The sequence below is a fragment of the Erpetoichthys calabaricus genome, chromosome 15 (genome assembly GCF_900747795.2).
Source record: "Erpetoichthys calabaricus chromosome 15, fErpCal1.3, whole genome shotgun sequence".
Taxonomy (NCBI): domain Eukaryota; kingdom Metazoa; phylum Chordata; class Cladistia; order Polypteriformes; family Polypteridae; genus Erpetoichthys; species Erpetoichthys calabaricus.
In genome coordinates this window covers 30252749-30279203 of record NC_041408.2, presented here as the reverse complement: position 1 = coordinate 30279203, position 26455 = coordinate 30252749, and the positions used below count along the sequence as shown (strand labels likewise).

The 26455-nt window shown below is 37.8% G+C and overlaps 1 protein-coding gene across 1 annotated transcript in view; it reads right to left on the bottom strand.

Moving 5' to 3' along the window:
• The window catches only part of ehbp1 (EH domain binding protein 1), a 508893-nt gene that overhangs the window by 149337 nt on the left and 333101 nt on the right, over positions 1–26455 (bottom strand). The window contains 1 exon segment of the mRNA XM_051919668.1: positions 25990–26179. Coding sequence (XP_051775628.1) covers positions 25990–26179 — 190 coding nt within the window.

The following is a 26455-nucleotide window of genomic DNA, read 5'->3' as shown; positions in this document are numbered from 1 at the left end:
AAGGAGACTGCCAAGTTTCTTAAAATAAAGCATCTAAGGTGGTCAACGAGGATGGAAGGAACTGGGATCATCTGCTCCCCCTTGTCCTTTTTGCCTATCGGGAAGTCCCACAAGCCTCCACAGGGTTCTTCTCCCCTTTTGAATTATTGTATGGGCGACAACCCTGGGGCATATTAGATATCTTAAAAGAAGGATGGGAAGAAGAGGCTCTTCCCTCTACAAATATATAAGAATACATCACGCAATTACACGATAGATTTGGTAAAATTCTGCCCCTCCTTAAAAGTCACATGGAAGAGGCACAAGCAGCACAGGTCCGATATTATGACCGTGGCACGTCTCTCTGGCAGTTCCGCCCGGGAGATCGGGTCATGGTCCTAGTACCTACCTCCCACTCTAAGTTATTTGCCCATTGGCAAGGTCCCTACGAAGTTAAGGAGAGGAAAGGACTCATCGACTATTTGGTGAGTTTACGCAATCATCAGCCGAGGGAGTGGGTTTATCATGTAAATCTTCTGAAACTGTGGAAGGACAAGGATTCCGATCCCTATTCCGGTCAGCCCCGCTCGCTCTTTGCTCACCTGGCTAGCCTTAACTTCGGTGCAGATTTAAGTCTCAGACAGCGACGGGAGCTGGAAACAGTTATCCTGTCCGTCCCGGACATAGTGAGTGAAAACCCCAGAAGGACCTCTCTGATTTGAACACGACATTGTGACAGAGCCCGTTGTTATAGTCCGAGAATGTCCGTATCGTGTTCCTGAGGCAAAAAGAGCTGAAGTGGAGCTTGAGATCAAGCACATGCTGGAACTAGGAGTAATCGAGGAAAGTCATAGTCCCTGGTCGCTATGCCTGACGGGAGTTGGAGGTTTTGCAACAACTTCCGTCGACCTAATCAAGTCTCCCAATTTGATGCTTATGCAATGCCACGAGTGGACGACCTCCTCGAGAGGCTTGGACAAGCTCAACATTTGACCATGCTGGACATGACAAAGGGGTACTGGCAGGTTCCTTTAACGGACTCCGCAAAGGTTAAGACCCCTAGCGGACACTGGCAGTATCGTGTTCTTCAATTTGGGTTACACAAGGCTTCGGCAACCTTCCAGTGTCTGGTGGACAAAGTGCTCAGGCCTCATTAACTCATACAGTGCTGCCTACCTGGATGACGTGGTATCTATTCCAGCACATGGACGGAACACCTACAGCAGGTAAAAGCGGTATTGCAGACACTTGGTGAGGCCGGGCTTCGGATTAATCCTAAGAAATGTTTCTTTGGATTGAGTGAAGCCAAGTATTTAGGTTACCTGGTAGGTCGGGGTACCATGAAGCCACAGTGCTCCAAAGTGGATGCCATTTTGAAATGGCCCTGTCTGCGAACCAAGTGGCAGGTTTCTCGGGTTAGAGGAGTACTACCGCCGGTTTGTGCCCCGGTTCTCAAAGAGAGCAGCGCCATTGACTGATCTGACAAAGAAGAGGGCCCCAAACATTGTGATATGGACTGAAATGACAGGCACTGCATTTAATGACTTGAAGCAGGCCCCCACGTCCGCACCTATTTTGAAAGCACATAACTTTTCTTTACCTTTCATTCTCCAGACGGATGCTTCAGACACAGGCCTGGGGGATGTGCTGAGCCAAAGCGTCGATGGTGTGGAACACCCCATCACGTTCCTGAGCCGGAAACTGTTGGAACGAGATACCAGGCATGCCGCGGTGGAGAGGGAGGCTTTGGCGATTAAATGGGCGATTACGCGGCTGATGTACACCTGTTGGGTCGGGAATTCACCCTTGTCACGGACCATGCACCTTTACAGTGGATGGCCCTTCACAAAGAGTCAAATCCACGGGTCACCCAGTGGTTTCTTGACCCACAGCCGTACAAGTTTTTGCTTGATCATCGTCAGGGCTCTCTCCATGCCAATGCCGATGCTCTTTCTCGGGTTCACAACCTCTTGGTCAGGGTCGCCCGACCCAACAGGTCTGGGCTGAGGGGGGAGGGGGCCCAGGTCTTGTCACACACGTGCGCATGGGAGGCAGCTATAAACTCTTACATAAATAAGATTTTTCAAATTATTACAAGTATATACTTAAATGAAGTTGCAACAAAGAATTATTAAAACATAAGGAAAAGGACTGAAGGTAACTCAAGGGTTAAATACCTTACCTTAAATACCTTAAAGCTTCGGCATGTGAGGTATGCCTCACCTTACAGAAACCAGCAATTTGATTTTACAAGATTAGAATGAGGTAAATGAGTGATGAACACCCCTCTAGATTGTTTCAATCTTTTATTGTCTTTTTTTAGTTTATTGATTGTATTTGAAGAAGATAACATTCCATGCGTTCAGGTCTAACTTATAGAACAAAGAAAATAACATTACATACAATCAAATCAAATATAAACCAGAAGTCAACTCCCTCCCAAGAGAGAGAGAGAGCCAACAATACAAGCAATTCATTAAAAGCACCAAAGAAGGAATAATGTTCTTTTACCCAATATAAATGCTTATTCTAAAATGTCATTAATTATATCTTCTTATATTTTTAAAAAGTTCTGAAAAAATCCTGTAAATGATCATTTGATTTTTTTCCCCCCAATGTAAAATAGTATAAAGCATCAGATACTCACTGACTTATAACAGGTGGGCTGGGATTCATCCAGTTTAGCAAGGTAAATCTATGTACTACCTTGCTACTAGTAGTGTCGTATAAGCAATTACAGTTAATTTATCCTTCTCCACTTTAAACCTATCAGGGAGTACACCAAACATTGCTAACTAATGGGTTAGAAGTGACACAGACACCAAGTCTGTCTGACTGACATTCAAAGTTTTTTGACCAGAATGATGTTAATTTGGTGCCTAAAAACATGTGGCCCAGTGAGACAGGAGCTAGATTGCAAAATTCACAGATTGCATCTTAGCCTGGATACATTTTGGACAATTTTAAATGAGGTAAATGTGATCAATAAAGGATTTTAGGTTAAATGATTGAATACTTTGTGCATATGGAGCTATAGTGTATTCGACTGCTTTTCTGAGATGTTAAGTGAAGATCCTTTCCCCCCATACCCTAGGATCTTGGAAAGTAAGAGACTTTAAAATATTTTTTATATTTTATATATAATATATATTACTGAGATGCTTTCTTAGTCTTCTAGACTGATCAGTATTTCTTCTGGAATAGAAATAGGCAGGAGTTATGGAAAGTTGGGTAGGTTCTTTTTAGCAAGGTTTGAAAGTAGTGGACAAATTGTGTTAATGAGGAGTTAAATTTTGAAGAATAATTGATCATAAGATGCAAAGACACTATCTATATACAATTCTACACAAGTGTTTTAATCCCAGATGTATTCCAAACATTAAATACTGTGTAGGTTTGAGAGGGTAGAAAAAGGTAATTATGTAGACTCATTTGACCAGTCACTGTTTTTTCAATCTTCTATCGTCCAATTTTGGTGAGTTCACACAAATTGTATCCTCAGTAGCCTGTTCTTAGCCGACAGGAATGGTACCCCGCTGTGGTTTTCTACTGCTGTAGCCCATCTGCTTCAAGGTCTGACGTGTTATGAATTCAGAGATGCTCTTCTGCATACCTCGGTTGTAACGAGTGGCTATTTGAGTTACTGTTGCCTTTCTATCAGCTCAAACCAGTCTGGCCATTCTCCTCTGATATTTGGCATCAGCACGGTATTTCCACACAGAGAACTGCCTGTCACTGGATATTACCCCTTTCTCGGACCATGCTCTATAAACCCTATATATGGTTGTGAGTGAAAATCCCACTGGATAAGCAGTATCTGAAATACTCAGACTAACCCATTTCGCACCAACAACCATGCCACATTCAAAGTCAGACAAATCACCTTTCTTCTCCATTCAGATGCTTGGTTTAAATTTCTGTAGGTTGTCTTGACAATGTCTACGTGCCTAAGGGCTATGAGTTGCTGCCATGTGATTGGCTTATTAGATATTTGTGTTAACAAGCAATTGAACAGGTGAACACATACATACAGTCATGGCCAAAATTATCGGCACCCATGGAATTTTCCCAGAAAATGCACCATTTCTCCCAGAAAATTGTTGCAATTACAAATGTTTTAGTATACACACGTTTATTTCCTTTATGTGCATTGGAACAACACAAAAAAACAGAAAAAAAGCCAAATCTGACATTTCACACAAAACTCAAAAACTGGGCTGGACAAAATTATTGGCACCCTCAACTTAATATTTGGTTGCATGCCCTTTGGAAAAAATAACTGAAATCAAGCGCTTCCTATAACCATCAACAAGCTTGTTACACCTCTCAACTGGAATTTCCAACCACTCTTCTTTTGCAAACTGCTCAAGGTTTCTCAGATTTGAAGGGTGCCTTCTCCCAACAGCAATTTTGAGATCTCTCCATAAGTGTTCAATCGGATTTAGATCCGGACTCATTGCTGGCCACTTCAGAACTCTCCAGCGCTTTGTCTTCAACCATTTCTGGGTGCTTTTAGAGGTATGTTTGGGGTCATTGTCCTACTGGAACACCCATGACCTCAGATGCAGACCCTGCTTTCTGACACTGGGCCCTACACTGCGCCCCAATATCTTTTGGTAGTCTTCAGATTTCATGATGCCTTGCATACAGTCAAGGCATCCAGTGCCAGAGGCAGCTAAACATCCCCAAAACATCTTAGAACCTCCACCATGTTTGACTGTAGGTACTGTGTTCTTTTCTTCGTAGGCCTCATTCCGTTTTCTATAAACAGTAGAATGATGAGCTTTACCAAAAAGTTCTACCTTGGTCTCATCTGTCCACAAGACGTTCGCCCAGAAGGATTTTGGCTTCCTCAAGTACATTTTGGCAAACTCCAGTCTGGCTTTTTTATGTTTCTGTGTCAGCTCTCCTGCCATAGCATTTCATTTCGTTCAAGCTGCAGAACAGCTTGAATATGTTTTGAAGTTGATTGGGGTTGTTTATCCACCATTCTGACTACCCTTCATTGCAGTCTTTTATCAAGTTTTCTCTTCCGTCTATGTCCAGGGAGATTAGCTACAGTGCCATGCGTTGTGAACTTCTTGATTATGTTGCGCACAGTGGACAAAGGAACATGAAGATCTCTGGAGATGGACTTGTAGCCTTGAGATTGTAGATATTTTTACACAATTTTTGTTCTCAAGTCCTCAGACAATTCTCTGCTCTTCTTTCTGTTCTCCATGCTTAGTGCGGCACATTCAGACACACAACAGAAAGGTTGAGTCAACTTTTCTCCATTTTAACTGGCTTCAGGTGTGATTGCTATATTGCCAGCACCTGTTTCTTGCCACAGGTGAGTTCAAACGAGCATCATATGCTTGAAATAAAACGACTTACCCACAATTTTGAAAAGGTGCCAATAATTTTGTTGGGCCCATTTTTGGAGTTCTGTGTGACATGATGTCAGATTTGGCTTTTTTTCTCTGTTTTTTTGTTGTTCCAATGCACATAAAGGAAATAAACATGTGTATACCAAAACATTTATAATTGCAACAATTTTCTGGGAAAAATGGTGCATTTTCTGGGAAAATTCCAGGGGTGCCGATAATTTCGGCCACGACTGTATGTATGTATGTATGTATATATATATATATATATATATATATATATTATATTATATATACACACACACACAAAATATTTGAATTGCTTGGCAGCCTTACGACCTTTGGGTAGAAACTGCCACTAAACTCACCAGTGTAAGTGCACTGCACTGTCCATCTTTCTAAAGTTGGGTTTATACTTCACGCGACGTGACGCATGCTCCAGTGGACGCTCCTGCTACACAAGCGTTTTACTGTTTATACTTGCGCGTGTACTTTACGTAAATCTGGAAGAATCAACCAGATGGCAGTGCGGGATATTACCACAGTGAGAACTGGTCCAGCTTTGCTGTGTTGTGAATTGCCTGGAACACCCATTAAATTCCGATGACACCTTACCGCAATATCTCTGAAAAGGATGTTTAATGATTAAATCCATCAATCCAGGGATGTGTCCATTCCAGCAAGCATTGGGCACGAGGAAGAAACAATCTGTAGATGGGGCATCAGCTCATTTCAAGGTAAATACAAGTACTCACATACACTAGCGTCATTTTAGTGTAACCAAATCTGCATATCTTTGAAAGGAAACCGAAGCACTCTGTAGAAACCCAGCAGGAAAACATGTAAACTCCAGGCAGGGAATATCAGCGACGTGACTGCCTGTGAGACAGCAGTACTACCGCTCCGCCACCGTGTCACCCCCATTTGTATAATTATTAACAGTATTCATTATTTAAATTAAACTAACGATTTATCTGTAAAATGTCAGCATACACATTTTAATGCATTTTCATCATGAAAGTGATATCAAGTATAAATCTAAGGATTCTAAATGTGCAGAGAGTTGGAATATCATAAATTTAATGTGTTCTACAGTATGTGGTGATCTATTGCTGTTTGCCGCTACTGTCAGGTCAGGAGGAAGCCCCAGAAAAAAAGAAAGCACAAAAGATGGTATGTGAGACTTTTAAAATGTATCGTGTCATTACGATCTGGAATATGCAACGCTTGAATATAAAAGCACAACAAATGCATCTGTATGTCGGCATTTTGCTTCACCATATCGAACCATTCATCAAACATCGAAGCGCACACATCGGTCCCGTAGGATCCGCATAGAGGCTTTCTGTCACATGTAGATAGTAAACAGAGACTCTGATGTCACATTCCAACTTTTACCACACTGCTCCTCCCAACTTTTTGCTGGTACTACAATTTGCGCACATGTCATGTTAATTTCTGAGGACCTGCTCAGAGGACACATCAAATGAATGCTGGGAACGTGTGGCAACCATGATGCGTGCACATACGCGTTCTGAGCGTGAAGTATAAACGAGCCCTAAGGCAGCAAGTGCTGCATATGTTCTGAACAAAAGGCAACTGGATGTCAGTAATATTCTGTGCTGCCTACACTAGTCTCTGCAGTGCTTTACATTCTTCATTGTAGTGCTTATTTATTTATGAAAACATGAGCAAATAAAAATAACATGGATATAAATAACTGCACAGTATATTACTCCATGCACTTGCAATTTCATAAAATTTTAAATTAATGATTTGAAAAGTAATTTTCATAATTTATTTCAAAAATGAAACATAATACTTCTTTCTTAAACTGATTTCCAACTATGGATATCACTGCTGTCGCACAGCTCCAGAGTTCAAGGTCCAAATTCCTGACTGGATTCTGCACATCCCTATTGTATCTGCCTCAGGTTTCCTTCCATGACTCCAAAATGTGTATATTAAGCTGACTGAAGTGGGTGTCGTGTGATGGGTTTGTGTGTCATGCAGGTTTAATATTATTGTACCTTGTGCCTGTTGATATGTTAGGTTAGGCATTGGGTATATGAGACCCTGAGCTGAATTTGTGAGTAAGTAAGTGGAAGAAAGGGTGGAATAATGGCTTTAATAGCATAAAACAGTGAATCCATATTACTAACCGAGAATGCTAAACCGGATGATGGACGCAGGCACATCCGGCCATGGGCCGTAGCTGCAAAAAGACGTACTGCGCAGGCGCAAAAAGAGTCCGCGAGAGTCGGCTGAGGAGCCGAGAAAGGCAGACAAAAGAGGGCGAGAGAGGCGGATGAGGGGCCGCGAGAGGCGCAGGCGCAAAAAGAGTCCGCGAGAGTCGGAGAAAGGCGGAGAAAAGAGGGCGACAAAGGCGGACGAGGGGCCGCGAGTGGCGGACAAGACCACAGAAAAAAGGAGTGAGCACATACAAAAAGGAGAAATGAGGCGCAAAGTCAAACGCAGGAAAAGCACGAAACACATTGCACACGAAACTACACCCGAAAAAAAAAAAAAAAAAGAGGCCCCCACACAACAGCAAGGCCCCCCCCCCCCCCCCCCCCCCCCTACAGGCACCGGACGGGACACACACCAAGAGGGGGATTCAACAAGCCCATGGAACACAAAAAAAAAGAACACAAAACCACCCCACAGACCCTACAAGCGAGGGACGAGACACACACAAAGAGGGGGATTCAACAAGACACAGGAACACAAAAAGAAAGAAGACGCTCGCGCAACAACAATCCTCAACAACCCCCCCCCCCCCCCCCCCCCCCCCCCCATCCATAAGAAGTCACACCCAAAGCCACATATTCTAAAGTGAACGTCAGCACCTTCACACTAGACAGCATAGGTGTCAGCATTGGTGGATCTCCTTACAATAAAGCACTATTAACCGTTCAACTGCAGAAAAGGAAACATATTGAAACAAGTCATGAATACACGGTCACGGGTACAAAACGAAAAGGAAAGGATAACAGGAACAAACACACGAACATGAAAGAAACAACAAAATAGACGGCTATGCAGCATAGGTGGATCTCATTACCATAAGGCACTATTAACCGTTCAACCGCAGAAAAGTCTCCATATTAACAGTGAGTGCAATACTTCTTATTACTTATCCATATTTCTAAAAGAAAAAATGTCTCGACTCCAAAAACGCAAAGCTCAACTACAGCTTCTAACTAACGATGTACCTAAAAGTAAAAACTTTATGAACTGCGTTAGATCCTACAATAGTTCATTTGCTTTTAGTAAATATCAGGCCACCAAAAGGCAATGGCCCATACTGCTTTCCCATATGTGCACAAATACTGCATCGCATTGGAACAGTGCTCCCTGAAACAAATCAACAACGCAAATATGCACAAATCTACATCCTGGATCCACATGACGCAAACTATCAATCAAAGTGCTGCATCGCAACAGGCACGGATTCAAAACGAAACACCTCCCGTCTCAGACATACGTTAACGGCAAGGAAGGCTACAACGGGCTTCTCACACAGCACAGGCAAATCGATTACAGCTCCAAAACAACACGTCCCAAATACTACACATGCAACAACGCGCCTCTCAAACGGCACAAGCAAAACATACCCCGGAAAAATTCATTCCGATTAATGAATGTCATTTGCAATCATTGTCATTCAGTTCACTTCCCTGAAGAAACAACTGGCAATACAAGTAATACATTTAGACGTTGTTGTCAAAAGGGTCAAATTAGACTGCCTTCTTTACATTCATATACTGAATATCTACAGAAGATTCTAACTGACGATGTACCTGAAAGTGAAATCTTTATCAACTGCATTAGATCCTACAAATCGGTATCCACTATGAACATTAACGGTGGGCACTGCACGTGACATCCGTCTTCAAAAAATGTTGTTTATTGATGAATGTACAATGGCATGAAGTCACTTACTCAACACCATTCATAAACTTCTACAAATGTTTATGAATAATAATATTCGATTTGGAGGAAAGGTACTTTTATTAGGAGGAGATTTTAAACAGTGATTAGCTATTCTTCCAGATGCCATGCACTCAGCTATTGTTCAATGCACCTTAAAATACGCAGACAATTGCCATTGCTTTCAAAAGATACAGTTAGTAAAAAAGATACGATGTCCAGAACCAGATCATAACCATTGCTTATTACAACTGAGAGATGGTACACTCACCAATACAGATGGACTTCAGCCACATATTATTACAATTCCTCAAGCCTTTATCTGCGACGACTTAGTTACAGAGAGATTTGGAACAGCAATCTCATTAGACCAAATGCCCCTTTTAACACAACGCACTATATTATGTCCAAAAAATATTAATGTGGAAAACATAAATACCCAAGTCATTCCATTACTTCCTGGAGAGACACAACTCTTTCTAAGCTCTGACAAAGTTGACTCTGATCACGATAATGACCATCTTCATTGACCTTACAAGTTCTGACCTGGAATTACCTTTTACACTTAAACGGCGTGTACAAAGAAATTTTCCAATAAACCTTTACACTGTGCCACACACTTTACTGTTTGCTTTCTATTTGCATCATCTACACCTTCACACTATTCTATATCTCATTCATACATCACGCTCTTTGTCATTCCCAACACCAGGGGTTGGCGAGCGAAGCGAGCAGGGGGCGGAGCCCCCTAGTAAGTAAAGATTGCTCATCTTTAAATTTGATTAAAACGTACTGTTGGGAATAGACTATGTCCTCCCATAACTCTAAACTGGATTAAGTAACTTCTAAGGAAATTCACTTTTTTGATTCCATGTGGATTTTAGATATCTCCCAATCCATTCAAACTGGTGTGATCCTGAGGTGTCACCTGTTGTACGGGTCCTAATTTGGGATCCCGAGGTGATTCGTTCAGTGGTGGGTGTGGCAACATGCTGTATCAGTGTATGTTTCCAACCTCTCTCTCTCTCTCTCTCTCTGACAAAGACTTAAGTATTAATGGACACACGTCCAAAATATTTAGTACCTGTTTTCACCAGCTTAAAATAATGAAAAATTAAGGTGGTTTCTTATAATGCAGAAAAGGTATTTCATTCATCTGTATCAAGCACAACTGACTACTGTAATACTTTACCATCAGGGTGATATGATTATTACTACAGTATAATTAATTTTATAAAACTGCAGCAAAGATTATAAATAAAGGATATTATCATAAAACTCCATTTTTAAAATCACTACGTTGGCTTGAAGTTTATTTTACTGAATGCAAATTTAAAAAGAAGTATGTTTAAACTTTTAATGTCACAAATTATTTAGCTCCTTCTACTCTCCTCCAGAGTGTACAACAGGCATCATAAAATGCAAGCCTGCTGATAAACATAAAGAAAAAAATGTAGATGGTAAAGTCTTCTGTAATAGGGGATAACAGTTAATATTCGGGATGGAATCATGTCCAATTAAAACAAAGAATGCATCAACCAAAACAATCTAGAGAAAGAACAATCTACATTGTGAGTGCTGTAATTTTATCTGCAACCTCTGAAATTTCATTCTTGATTGATTTCTCCTTTTTTTTTCTTCTAAGTTCCACTATATTTCAGTAGGAAACAGCAAAATGTACAACTCTATATAAACATTCTGAACATAAAAGAACAAATGTTAAAGGATTGAACAGAAATTTGTCTTTAAAATTAACCGAATTACTCCATATTTAGGTGATTTCATCTTCCCCATTCTGAGAAAGTCTGGCAGTTTTGTTGTTTTTGGCTTGGTCTGAATATGATAATTAGTGCTAACTGATTAACTGCTGTGTCAGGGATTGAAATGGGGGAAAAAAAATTACAAAACCCAAAATGATCTCCTGCTGGTGATAAGAAGCCTTGAGGATATGGATACTCACTGTCCTGTCAAAGTTATATTTCAATATGCTCCTGGGTAAATGTGTTTATAGATGATGCAAGATACTCATGCCTTATCAGTCTACACTGAAGATCTTATAAAAACACTTTACACCATTTTAAACATTTATTTAATAAACATCTGATTCATATAATTGGTTATCATTTATTCAGTTAGATATGAATGTATTCTACATAAACAAAAACATTTTTAGAGGTAGCACGCTAAGTAGCAACCACCTAATCCACAATTTGAAGAAGAAAAACGAATGTCCAATTATCCTTATAGAAAATAAATGACAGAGGAGTAAAAACTGCAAAAGCATGTCAAATAAGTCTTGAGCATTTTGGGCTAGCTAGCTATAAAAGCCAGAATCATTGATAAGGGAAGCAGACCAGAAGAAATGTAGTGACTGTCTTGACAGGAACGGTTAAGGTGACATTTGAGAAGTTATTACCTTTTTATTAGGTAAAAGGTTTTTTATTAACTCATTTACACTGAACTATTCTGATGTCTCTCATTTAAAGGTTTAAAGAAGCAAAACAGAAAGAGGTTCAACAACTTCAACTCATGTAGCATTTAGTAAATTCCAGGTCATTACAAAAGTGAGATTAAATGACAGCCAAACTTGTTTTATTTGTAAAGTAACACAAAACATTGCACACATTGCTGTAAACCTTTGCTAATGTATGCAAGATGGACACTAATGATACCTTTTATTGTACTGACACAATGTTTGGAGGACCCAGCATTTTGGGCGCAAACATTCCCCTAAGGCAAAACCTAAGCATTCAAGAGTAAACAAGGTGGTAAGATTGCTTGTAATTCAAAACTTCAAATTGCATCCTGGTTCCTGTACTTTAATCAAACTCAAACCACTTATAGATTTTTGCTTGCTAAACCCTGAACAGGCACTATGCATTGAAAGCGTGAGCACGCTAATGACAAATAAATCAACAAAGTAACTCCATAATCTTGTTCCATTACGGAAAATTGTATTTGTTTAAAGATAAGATTACATGCAAACAGAAACCTTCTGCACATCTCACACTGCATGCTATACCTTGAATTCCATTACAAACAAGGATATTACATCGTTTTTCCATAACTTGCAAGCTCTTGTTGCTTCTCTATATATACTTTGGCTATTTATTCAATTATTATTATTTTTTAACTCCCTTTTTACCTGATTCCGAAAAGGGGTCAAACTTTTAATTCCAAAACGATAAGAAACAAAAATGTAGTCTTGTATTTCTTCTTATTCACTCTGAAACATTCATATGAGCCAGTTCTCTTAATTTTGTAATAAATTATCGGCTGTTTATTTTATTTATTTTCTGAATAAGGCTGCAAGGGAGACCGAACTTCCTGACAGCAAAAGTCAGGAACCAGAATTGAAAAGGAATCTACTTCATTGCAGAGTTTAAGCCCACATGCTCTCATACTGGACCAATTAAATTGGCAACTTACCTGATGTGGTTTTTAAAATATTGGAGCAAACCTACAAAAATGTGGGCAGCGCATGCAAAATTCCTGGAGCTGTGAAGCAGCAACACTTGCCACTGTACCACCATATTGCCCTAAAGACAGAGCTACTGTATAAAACAGCTGTAAGTTTAAAGTATTGCCATTCAATAATGCGACACAATATCAAAAACATAGAATTGTATATTATTTCACAGATTCAATGCCATCTAATTTTCTATGAGACTTTTATAACCTGTGTTTCTTTAATAGGTGCATACATTTGCCAGGCATTTTAGAACTGGCTTGTGTAATTCTATACACAAGATTCTTCCTTTAGTCCAATAATAGTGATTTTTGTGGGAAAAAAAAGTTAATCTCTTTTAGAGAGCATCACAAGAAGCACATCATCATCAAAATGTGTCGACCCAATTACTTTCAGTTTTACTTTTTCAGAAAAATGAGAATCAGTAAATTCTCAAAATAACTCATTAAACTAATTCTTATTCCTCATGCTACATAAAAACTCATTCCATGTTCAAAAACTGTACTGAATGGTACAGTACAATGCCAATGCATTAAAAGCTCATACAATGATCCGATTGGGAAATTTATTTTTAAAATCAATGAAGAAGATTACAATATTTGGGTTATTGGTGATAACACATCTGAAAATGAGAAAAGGCCATTAAGAATTATTCAAGGATGGGGAGAGAAGAGAGAACTAAAACAAGTGATAAAAATATGAAACTAATATCTAAGGCTATGCAGAAGAAAACAGACAGATTCTTCAAAATTGTAATTAAATAATAAGCACACCAACATAACGGTGTGGTTCATGTTGCAAATTTGCCAGGAAATAAAAGAGAATAAGTAACAACCAAGAATACAGGAAAACAAATGTTACCCATCCTCCCATCCCCAGGATAAGTAAGCTAATTACTGTACAAATTAATATATGTTTCTTTATCAACAGACTATTGTAAACCAACAAATAAAATTCAGAACCATTCAGGACATTATTAGAGCACTGCAAATCTAAAAAATCATCACCCAAAAAATTGTTCTAATCATGAAGTCTCAGTGTTGGCTCATTCATAGTTCACTGCCTTTCAGTCCAATATTAAATGTCTTTAAAACTGTATTTTCTTTTACGCATTCATGTTCCAGCACTCCTAAATATGCTGACTGGACTGCTTTACCGTGTCAGGCAGTTGAGATTTTATACAGCTGACTATCTTACTGCACCAAAACATTATTACATACTGTAGCTCATGACTATGTTAATTCTGCTTTCAACTTCTACTACTGAAGTTTACTCTAGTGCTAGATTTAGTAATTTGGCCTGCCAGCTTTGAAAATTCAAGACATCATTTATCCATCTAACCTTTTCTAATTCTGTATATGTCATTGTTGCAAAGCAGTTTTAATGGAGTAGCTGTGGTTTATTTGTGTAACTCTGTACAAATATGTCATGTATATTTCCAATATCCTCTTGACATCTACCAGAGCAGCATTTTGTAATTTTGTACCACTTTTCATATATTGTTTGATCTGTGTACTTGACACTGTATTGTAATCCAGTTTGCTTTGTACAGATCCTTGTGATAGTGAATGCTGTTAATTGTGCAATATAAAATAACAACTGAATTCTAAGTTTCCCCTCATTTTCTTCAGCAAATTACTTAGGAATTAAAAAGTTCAATTATAATAATTATAATTATTCAGAAGTAAATGATTAAATGGCGGCACGGTGGCGCAGTGGTAGTGCTGCTGCCTTGCAGTTAGAAGACCCGGGCTCGCATCCCGGGTGTTCCCTGCGTGGAGTTTGCATGTTCTCCCCGTGTCTGCGTGGGTTTCCTCCGGGCGTTCCGGTTTCCTCCCACAGTCCAAAGACATGCAGGTTAGGTGGATTGGCGATTCTAAATTGGCCCTAGTGTGTGCTTGTTGTGTGGGTGTGTTTGTGTGTGTCCTGCGGTGGGTTGGCACCCTGCCCAGGATTGGTTCCTGCCTTGTGCCCTGTGTTGGCTGGGATTGGCTCCAGCAGACCCCCGTGGCCCGGTGTTTGGATTCTGCGGGTTGGAAAATGGATGGATGGATGGATAGATGATTAAATGAAAACCTGTGATACAATGTCAGAACCTTTCACCCCTTTAAAAATGTCTAAAGAAGAGTAATAAAAAAGGTTAATGGAAATTGACCGAATATTTTTTTTTTTTTTTTAAATCCGACATGGTTGACTAATGTTTTGTAATGAGACTAGGATCACTGGTTCACACTGATGATTAGTAAACCTCTCTCGACTGGTCAGTCTTGATTTAAAGTAAAGCCACAGTCTAATTCAAAAGACTTGCAAATGCGATCTGAAAAAAAAATTCAAGCTTTGGCTTGAACAACTTGTAAAAGTAAAAATACTGAAAATGTTCACATGCATACTTCATAGTCATTCTAATTAAACTTTGGAAATTACAAAGATGGCAAAAAAGTTCTGAGAAAAATTCTTTAATGTAAAATTTAAATCAAATTTTCAAATACAATTCATTACACATAAACAATACCTAAATGAGAAGTTGCACAAAATATGATTATGTGGATGTTACGTGTAAGGTTTAAAGAAATACAAATATACCATATTCTGGCACTACAAATGACGACTCAAGATGGAGACACTGTTCTCAGTTTACAATGGGGCTGACTTGTTTATGTAGATAATACAATGGGGCCTTCAAGTTTCTTGAACTTTAGTTAACTTTACTTTATTTCCCAATCTGCAACCAACAGACTATAGACTCAAAATCCCAATCAATTTTCCTGACATGCTTACTAAAGTCAGAGTTTGCATGTCAGAGATATCAGTGGGTGCAAGGCAGAGATATTTCACAAACAGGAAGGCAATCAAATGTTTTCGCAATAAAAATAACAGAATACATCTTTAAAGACTCCTTCCTTACGATAACTACATTCAATCATATGAAAAAGTTTAGGAAACCCTCTTAATTCTTTGGATTTTTGTTTATCGTTGGCTGAGCTTTCAAAGTAGCAACTTCCTTTTAATACAGTGGAACCTCGGTTCACGAACGTCTCGGTACACGTACAAATCGGTTTACGACCAAAAAGACCGCCAAACTTTTTCCTCGGTACACGACCACACACTCGGTATACGAACAAGCCAGTTTCCCTTTCGGTTTGTAAATGTTCAGTCTCTCCCTGTGCATTTCCTGTGCAGCGAGCAAGAGAGAGAGCGAGAGAGTGGACACACACACACACACACACACACACACAAGCAGCGCGAGAGAGAGGCAGCGTGAGAGACAGAGGCGCGCACACACACAGGCAGCGAGAGACAGAGAGAGCTGCGCACACACACACAGGAGCACGAGAGAGACACACACAGGAGCAGTCGAGAGAGGTGCACACACACAGCAGTGCGCTAGACAGACACACACACAGGCGTTCCAGGCTCGCAAAAGAGAGACACACGCACACATACACACAGGAGAGAGAGAGAGAGGGATGCATAAGGTAGAGAAGGCTTGTTTATGTTTTCAGTTCTGTTTACAGTGATCGGTTCGTAGCCTGCATTGTTGCAATGTTACTTTTCTTGGTGATTTATTAAATTACGGATTTTTCAAATGTTAATTTTTTCCCCTGTGCTTAAAACTCATTAAAAAAAAAAGTGTTTTTAGCGAGCGGTTCCTAGCACTATAGCGCGAACTATTGCAGTGTTAGTTTTCTCTGTTGTTCAAGGTTTTCTCAGTGTTATTCAATGTTTTTACATTTAGTTTACTATTACGCTGTACATTCTATGGTATAATTAACTACTGTATATTTGTGCTTAAAAACTAAAAAAAAATATATATATACATACATACAGTTCGTACGGTCTGGAACGGATTAATTGTATTTACATATAATCCTATGGGGCAAATTGCTTTGGTTCACGACCAACTCGGTTTACGACCAGAGTTTTGGAACGAATTATGGTCGTGAACCGAGGTTCCACTATATATGACATGCCTTTTGGAAACAGTAGTATTTCAGCAGTGACATTAAGTTTATTGGATTAACAGAAAATATACAATATGCATCATAACAAAATTAGACAGGTGCATAAATTTGGGCACCCCAACAGAGGATATTACATCAATACTTAGTTAAGCCTCCTTTTGCAAATGTAACAGCCTCTAGATGCCTCCTATAGCCTTTGATGAGTGTCTGGATTCTGTATGGAGGTATTTTTCACCATTCTTCCATACAAAATCTCTCCAGTTCAGTTAAATTTGATGGCTGCTGAGCAGGGACAGCCTGCTTCAAATCATTCCATAGATTTTAAATGATATTCAAGTCAGGGGACTGTGACGGCTATTCCAGAACATTGTACTTCTCCCTCTGCATGAATGCCTTTGTAGATTTCAAACTGTTTTTTGGGTCATTGTCTTGTTGAAATATCCAACCCCTGCGAAACTTCAACTTTGTGACTGATGCTTGAACATTATTCTGAAGAATTTGTTGATAATGGGTTGAATTCATCTGACCTTTGACTTTAGCAAGGGCCCTGGTCCCTGAACTAGCCACACAGCCCCACAGCATTATGGAATCTCCACCAAATTTGACAGTAGGTAGCAGGTGTTTTTCTTGGAATGCGGTGTTCTTCTTCCACCATGCAAAGGGCTTTTTATTATGACCAAATAACTAAATTTTTGTCTCATTAGTCCAAAGCACTTTGTTCCAGAATTAATCTGGCTTGTCTAAATGAGCATTTGCATACAACAAGCGACTCTGTTTGCGGCGTTAGTGCAAAAAGGGCTTCTTTCTCATCACCCTGCCATACAGATGTTCTCTGAGCAAATTGCGCTGAATTGTGGAACGATGTACAGATACACCATCTGCAGCAAGATGTTCTTGCAGGTCTTTGGAGGTGATCTGTGGGTTGTCTGTAACCATTCTCACAATCCTGCGCATATGCCGCTCCTGTATTTTTCTTGGCCTGCCAGACCTGGGTTTAACAGCAACTGTGCCTGTGGCCTTCCATTTCCTCATTACATTCCTTACAGTTGAAACTGACAATTTAAACATCTGAGATAGCTTTTTGTAGCCTTCCCCTAAACCATGATGCTGAACAATCTTTGTTTTCAGATCTTTTGAGAGTTGCTTTGAGGATCCCAGAGGCTGTCACTCTTCAGAGGACAGTCAAAGGGAAGCACAACTTGCAATTGACCACCTTTTCTCATGATTGGACACACCAGTCTATGAAGTTCAAGGCTTATGTTTCTAGACTTCTCTAGCGCCTTCAACACAATCCAACCTCTGCTCCTTAGGGACAAGCTGACAGAGATGGGATTAGATTCATACCTAGTGGCATGGATCGTGGACTATCTTAAAGACAGACCTCAGTATGTGCGTCTTGGGAACTGCACGTCTGACATTGTGGTCAGCAACACAGGAGCGCCACAAGGGACTGTACTTTCTCCGGTCCTGTTCAGCCTATATACATCGGACTTCCAATACAACTCGGAGTCCTGCCATGTGCAAAAGTTCGCTGATGACACTGCTATCGTGGGCTGTATCAGGAATGGGCTGGAGGAGGAGTATAGGGACCTAATCAATGACTTTGTTAAATGGTCCGACTCAAACCACCTACACCTGAACACCAGCAAAACCAAGGAGCTGGTGGTGGATTTTAGGAGGCCCAGACCCCTCATAGACCCAGTGATCATCAAAGGTGACTGTGTGCAGATGGTGCAGACCTATAAATATCTGGGAGTGCAGCTGGATGATAAATTAGACTGGACTGCCAATACTGATGCGCTGTGCAAGAAAGGACAAAGCCGGTTATACTTCCTTAGAAGGCTGGCTTCCTTCAACATCTGCAATAAGATGCTGCAGATGTTCTATCAAACAGTTGTGGCGAGCGCCCTCTTCTACGCAGTGGTGTGCTGGGGAGGCAGCATTAAGAGGAAAGACGCCTCACGCCTGGACAAACTGGTGAGGAAGGCAGGCTCTATTGTTGGCATGGAGCTGGACAGTTTAACATCTGTGGCAGAGCGAAGGGTGCTCAGCAGGCTCCTATCAATTATGGAGAATCCACTGCATCCACTAAATAATGTCATCTCCAGACAGAAGAGCAGCTTCAGCGACAGACTGCTGTCACCGTCCTGCTCCACAGACAGATTGAGGAGATCGTTCCTCCCCCAAGCTATGCGACTCTTTAATTCCACCAGGGGGGGTAAACGTTAATATTTAACATTATACATAGTTATTGTCTGTTTTTTTCACCTGTATTATTATCATTCTTTAATTTAATATTATTTATTGTATCAGTATGCTGCTGCTGAAGAATGTGAATTTCCCATTGGGATTAATAAAGTATCTATCTATCTATCTATCTATCTATCTATCTATCTATCTATCTATCTATCTATCTATCTATCTATCTATCTATCTATCTATCTATCTATCTATCTATCTATCTATCTATCTATCTATCTATCTATCTATCTATCTATCTAACGAGCTAATCCAACCAATTTGGTGTTGCAAGTAATCAGTATTGTGCAGTTACATGCATTCAAATCAGCACAATTACAAGGGTACCCAAATGATTTAATTTCATACAACTAAATACTGCTTCACTAAAAATCTTTGTTTGGAAAACATCCCAGTACTCAGATGTTCCTAGGAAATGAAAGACATACCACTTATCTTTTTTGTTGAAAACAGTAAATTATTATGCAGGCTGAGAGGAGTTCCCAAACTTTTTCATATACAAATACACCATATGATTAAGCAAAGGTTATACCCCAAAACTGAAAAAAAAAAAACAAATTCACAAGGAACTTGACTTTGAATTTAAGTTTGTTTTGAGACACTATGATTTAACAAGTTGGTTCAATATTTTGTTTACTAAGAAAAATCTGCATTTTTTAAACCCATGATTATGAACCACTTACTTCTGGCTCCTAATAATTCCAACAACCCAATCCCCCCCCCCCAAACATATATACTCTTATTGTAAGTTCAACTAATAAATGTGGATTTTAGTTGTACCATCTCTAGTGTGCTGCTGCCTAATGCATCCAGTAACCTGGATACAAATCCTATGTTAAATTGGTTATTGGTGATATTCACATACATGGGGCTGATTAAAAAACGAATTACAGGGGAAACTGAACACTGAGCAAAATGTGCAATTCCACAAAAAAAGTAAATGGTCTGTGGTTTGAACATAGGTTTTGAAATGTTCAGTCAGAAGTGCTGACTACTACTCTCTATGTAAGGATGCAAACCAAGAATGTCTATTTCTACCTAATTAGACGTGATTTCATAAATGTCTTTATCTTATGTTGTGCATACTACATCTCACTGCTCATGTAATAAGCTGTATATACAATGCTCACATTATATTGATCATAATAAAATATACTCTTCAAAACGTATTCAAAATAATGTGCTAATGTAATTCAGAGATCATATTCCACAGTAAGCAACACACTCCTTTAACAAGTAACATGAAAGGGGTTAATCTGTGGATGTAAAACTTGTATTAATGAAGTGCTACAGTAGTATTTGATATAAAAAGAGCAACATACTCTAACATAAGGACTGATTAGGGTAATTAAAGATAAGAAATAATATCGTAGGTAAGGTGTAAGCTACTCTGGCATAGTATATAATAGCATACAACAATAATATACAGTCATTTCAGAAGGATGCATTAGCATATAATCTTTGGATGTTTGTTATGACTGGTTGTTTCAGGAGCTACAGTTTATACTTGGCTTTTGACAGAGAAAAACAATGAAAAACATCATTTCATATGACACCTCAAACTCCAAAAGAATAAAAAAAAGATATAAATTGCACAACTAAATTCTACATTGGTCACCATTACATAATTTCTTTTGCCATTAAATCAAAAATAAGTGGTAATACAACACATGCTGTCGATCTCTCACTAACATTGTAGATGAGCCATATGTTCCGATTCTCTTAAAACAGCTATATTTTACTATGAATATTTAAGCAACTTTTCTGAAAGGATTTTTTTTCATAGTTGTTTCGATTTTTGTAGTAAACACAGACACCTTATAAACACTGCCTGTAGGCAGAAGTGCATCAACAATCCTCCCACGTTCAAAGTCGGCTACATCTGTTGCTCTTTTCCATTGTTAGAAATGCCTCCCTTAATCCTTTTTGACTTTATTCATGCAAAGGTCATCTCAAATTCAACAAATGGAGGAGCGATGGTAGCAGCAATGTTGAACATGGCTGAAAAATGCTGTGGTAATCCTTGCAGACTGTCTGTCTAAGATATCTCATACGTACTAACTATAAAAAAGGCTTTTAGCCCATCTGACAGCTACTGAATATGCATTTACAGCACATTCTTTTCCATTAATACAATTACAATGACTTTTTTTCTTTAGCTTTACACCATCTTAAATTCGTACTGCTGAGCACTTCTGAGTATGCACCAACAAGCATGATTTCTTTCAGTTATCCAGTTGTACCTCAAGGAAAAGTGATTATTTGCCACGGACTGATATTCATTAAGTAATTGCATTTTTAACTTGGAACAGAGTCATACTGTCACACACAAGTGAGGATACTGGCAAAATGCTTAAAATATGCCAGATAAAGGGAAAAAAGAAATATTTCCTACAAGACTAACTTTTTTGTATTGCTATTATATATGAGTAAGGAATGTTATTAAGATTAATTAAAAATTAAGCAAGACCATGTGGTTGGTCATAATATTTAAGTAGTTTTTTTTATTAAGACACTTGGACATGAATTATCCATGAATGTTGTAATAAAAATAATGGTCCAGTAACTTTTAATTAAGAAATCGGGGAACAAAAACCTTCTGTAGAAGCATACAAACATTAAAAAAGATATATCAACATGACTAAAATACATTTAAATAAAGGAAACCAGGATTCACAAATAGATGATGTAAAATATTTCTATTCGTCACACCTGCTAATCTTGAAATGGATGACAGCAGTAATACTCTCTAGCAATTCATAAGGATGGCAATGAAATACCAAGTAATGTTAAAAATACTGTAATGTAAAAACTTGTGTGGGCTTCTTGATTTTCACGTACAGACTGCACCTGGTTAAAGTTCTAAAAGAATCCTGTTACAGGATATCAATACAGGCTATTGAAAAATTGTATTCAAACAATCCAGCAACAAATTATAATACACCAAACAACACATCACAAATCAATATACTCTTCAGAACAAGACTAGACTGCAATCAATATAGTACATAAACAGGGGATGTATTGTATATGGGGCAAGAGGACAGCTTGCAAAGAGCATGCTATTCTAAAACAACTGTTCATTCTGCCACAAAGAAAAAAAAGAAAACTATTTTTATAATACAGCACTGTGAAAATGGCAATATCTATACTGACATTAATTAGCTGGACATATAAAATTTAAACTCCAGCTACAACAAACATGTCAAGCAAAAAACTTACACCCTGTTAACATTGCCAATTTGCTGATCTGTTACATGCCTTATCCACAATTTACTATTAGGAATAATACTCCAATTCACTGTGCATGAAATTCAATTTTGAATTTATCAGACACACATTATTATATTCACTTTTGCAGTGAAATAATAGGCCAGTGCTCAAACTGTTCAAATAACTAAATAATTGTACTATGTTGTTTGACTCTTTAAACAGAAATGGACAAAAATCATGAGCAAAATACAAACAAATTCGAAGTATAAACTAATGTGAGGTTCAGGTTGATTTATTATTTTTATATTACTATTAAGAGCTCAAAAAAAAAAACCTTACAAATAGTGTTATGTGTTTTAACTATGTTTGTAAATGTGTACCATGTTCTCAATCAGTCAAAAGGAAGTAAACAACATAAACATAAACTGAACTAACCTGAATAATATTTTGAGAGCAAAAAAAAAAAAAATGCACATAAGTGAATGCATTGTACACCAGGCCTATTTGAATACTGAGCAAGCTTAACATATGTAGGGAAAATATTAAATGATTGGGGATGTACAAAAGTAATAAAATGTATTCAGTTCCTGTAGTAAAAGCAATTATACAGTATATTTTTTTCTTAAAAAATAAAACTTTTGGGAAAAATAAAAAAATGTTCAAATTGTACATTGTTTGCCCCACCATAAAATTAGTAAAAATGTGCATAAAAAATCATTCACAATGTAAGTACTATATTAAGAGTTAATGATATTTAGAGATTTTGCTGCAACATTTTAAAAGACCTGGTTGATAAAAGACTGACTAGTAGGCACCATGTTATTTGTTGCTGATTAGCTTTGCATATTTTTGGAAAGAAGGAACACAACTATAATAAGTCAGAGTTAGGTGAAAATGAACATAGCCATGGCCTACTTCAAAATATTTTGAAATAAATTAATAATATAAAGAAACTATCATGAGGAGAAAAATACATTTAATATAGGAAGAAAAATTACAACAGTGCTATGAAATATATATAATGATGAAAAACAGAAAAGGGTAGAAGTCAGATACAGTATACAGCTTTTATGCTGCTGAAAAAACAGAAGCACCATCCTAAAAATTAATTGGGAAACAGGCTAAAAAATGGGAAAATTGAAGTGTCTACACTTGAAACAAAGAAAACAACTTACATAGAAACTTGACCACAACATAAACAAGCTGGCTTGAAACTGCATGTTAAATCAGTGATGTGCAGAAAGGTACCTTAGAATGCATATGTAAAAACAGCATGGTTCAGGATTACAAAATACTACAAGCTGAATTACAGGCTATGGTGGGGTAACATCTGAGGTCTCATTCCATGTATTAGTACTTTAGTCATGACCTAATACATCTTACAAGAAAGTGACAGCAGATATCACACAAAAGGTAGTAACAGCCTGTTATTTAAGAGATTTCCCTAAGCAGGTTATAAAAAGTCAGTTAGCATAGTACTTCTAAAGCAGAAATAATCAGAAACGCATTTGTTTTCAGATGACCAAATATAACCCACATACTGTAAAAGGCTGGACATAAAATTTTCACACCATCTTGGGGCTGGAGTTTACAATAATCCAAAAAGGAGACTTAACCTTAGTATAACAGCAGCATTACACTCTTGTTGAATTCTATGACAAATGGATGAGATTGGTAACTATTTTCTAGACTATGAGTAACCTTACCCAAAGTGAAAGAACAAATGATGAAAACATTTTTTAAATAAAATTTAAAAAATCACCAATTACACAAAGAAGGAAACACCTATGCCACATGCTAAATTGGTCCACTGTAAATGGCCTCATAAAGTAAGGGCCAAGAGTAGGGATCAAAGATGGGCTGGATTTGCAGCTATTTCAGGACAGTGAGACCAAAAAACCTCAGTCAATTAAGACTGACACACTTTGTTCAATTTCCATTAATAGTCATATTTAAGAGACACTTGAACTCAAAAGAGTAATCTATAACTTTGTGTGGTATGCTAGACCTTTGAGGAATAGGATACTGAATTTGAGGAGTCAAACAGGGAAATTAAGACTTAGGTAGCAGTAGGCTATATCTTCAGATCTAGTGCAAAAGCTTCCACAAAATCCACATTTTTATAGGGAAATGATTGTTTAGAACGACGATACATGTGCTTCTGCTAGTGTACAACAAGCTGTATGACAAAGGATAACTAAGGAGATTTTATGTAACTTTTGGAAGGTACTAGTCATGAAAAGCAGATGTAGAAAAGCACCCAATCTGATATTTTTGACTGCATAAGAGAAACCCTAATCACAAAACTACACGGCAAATATTAAAAAATGAACAAATTTAATCATAAATTTAAAAATTAATTATTGTCAGGGAAGTTGTGACATTAATTACTGCAGTAGATTAGTCATCAGTATTTTAATTATAATTAGAGTTTGCCTTTAGTCACCAGTGATTTATTTATAATTACAGCTTACCCTAACTTAGTGGGTACATAATAAAAATGAAAGTAAAAGAATGAAAAACCATTACAGCTTAACCTGAAGCAGTTAACATTTTGCTAAAACAATACAACTCATAAAACTACATTTGTTAAGGAGAGACAACTGAAAAATAAATCACAACATTAAATTGTTTAGATTAACACATTATGCATAATATACCTGTATTTACTGTTAATTTAAAATAGCTTCTTATACATATGAGCAGAATCTAGATAAGTACAATAGTCAATACTTACTATAAAGAAAAAATAAAATAGCCATTCACTGCTGGATACACAACTTGTAACAGCAGCAAATACTGAAATATCTTCCTAACTGCTTTCGAATATTCACAATAACACTTGTGCTTAAAGTTAAATACATTTTATTTATAAAGCACCCTTCTCATGCTCAAGGCGCTTATATTTATATAGCCATGTTACCTGTCAAAGACAAGTAATAGAATAAATTAAAAATGATTTAATATCTCTTGTTCTATGCGTACCTTCAGCACCTTTCCTCTGTACCCTCATGTGTCTGAACCTCCCTCAACTGGTGTGCCCTCTTTTGAGTATGTTCCCATAAAGTCATGTAATTTTGAGACATCTTGCTCTCCTCTTGTCCCCTTTAGTACTTCCTGTCTTTGAAGGATACTCTCACTGTGCATCTTATGCCTTTACTTTTCCTTGTGTTTTTCAATCTCAAACTTCCTCTGTTGATTGTGTCAGCAAAGCTAAACTGGCCAATCAATCAGATTGCTTGTAAGGATGGGACTTGCACACATCTTACCATTTGATTGTATGAAAGACAGACAGATAGACAGATACTCTTGAAATTTATTTTCTTTTAATACCTAATAAAAGTGTTCTCCATTGGTTATAAAGTAGCATATGTGAAGTAGCGATATTTATAATGTTAAAATAACTATTATTGGCTATATATGCCTAAGGAGAACTGCAATATGTTCAAATAAAAATATTAAAAATAAACAAAGTGGGACATTGCACCATTTCAACAGTAAAAAAGCTACAAAAACAAACAAATACAGGAGGCATTAGGTTATCTTATACTGTATATTACTTTTGTTTGTAGTTTGAAAAAACATATTACAAGGAGCCTATAACATGTGTTATGCACTTTTTTCCAGATTAAATAAATATTAATTATATTTTTTAATTTATTCTTGTGGCAATAACAAATATCTTATTATCATAACAGCTTGGGATAATTGTGGTGAACAGCTTGACTACTTTATACAGGATGGAATGAACTTTGTTTTTTTTCTTCTTCTGCACGCAAGAAACAGGATCCTGTAAATTAATACCTACCTTTGGTGAAGCCGCAATTTCCTTTCCCACACCAACTCTTAGAGTACTGGATTTTTCAGTAGACATCTTTGGCATGATAACTGGAGGTGCAGGAGCCTTCCGTTTCTTCCTACTTTCCAGCTGAGCTTCTTGAACAGAAGCAGAATTACTGCTTGGAGAAGAAGCCTTCGGTTCATAAAAAGGATTTGACCTGTTCCATAAAACGATTTTTTTGTTAAACTATAGTAAAAGGAAATACATTACAGCACAACACATCAGCAAATAAACAATACTACAATAGTGCAGAACTAGAAGACATTAAATAAACAAACTGGCCTTCCCAAAAAATAAATGACTTTTGTTTAATACTTTTTTTTCCTACGGTTGAATTTAAGAAACTGTCATTTGCAAGTAAATTGATGTTTCTTCAATGACTAGTCATTTTTTTCTTGTTTTAAAACATTAGTTCCAAAATATTATACTATGC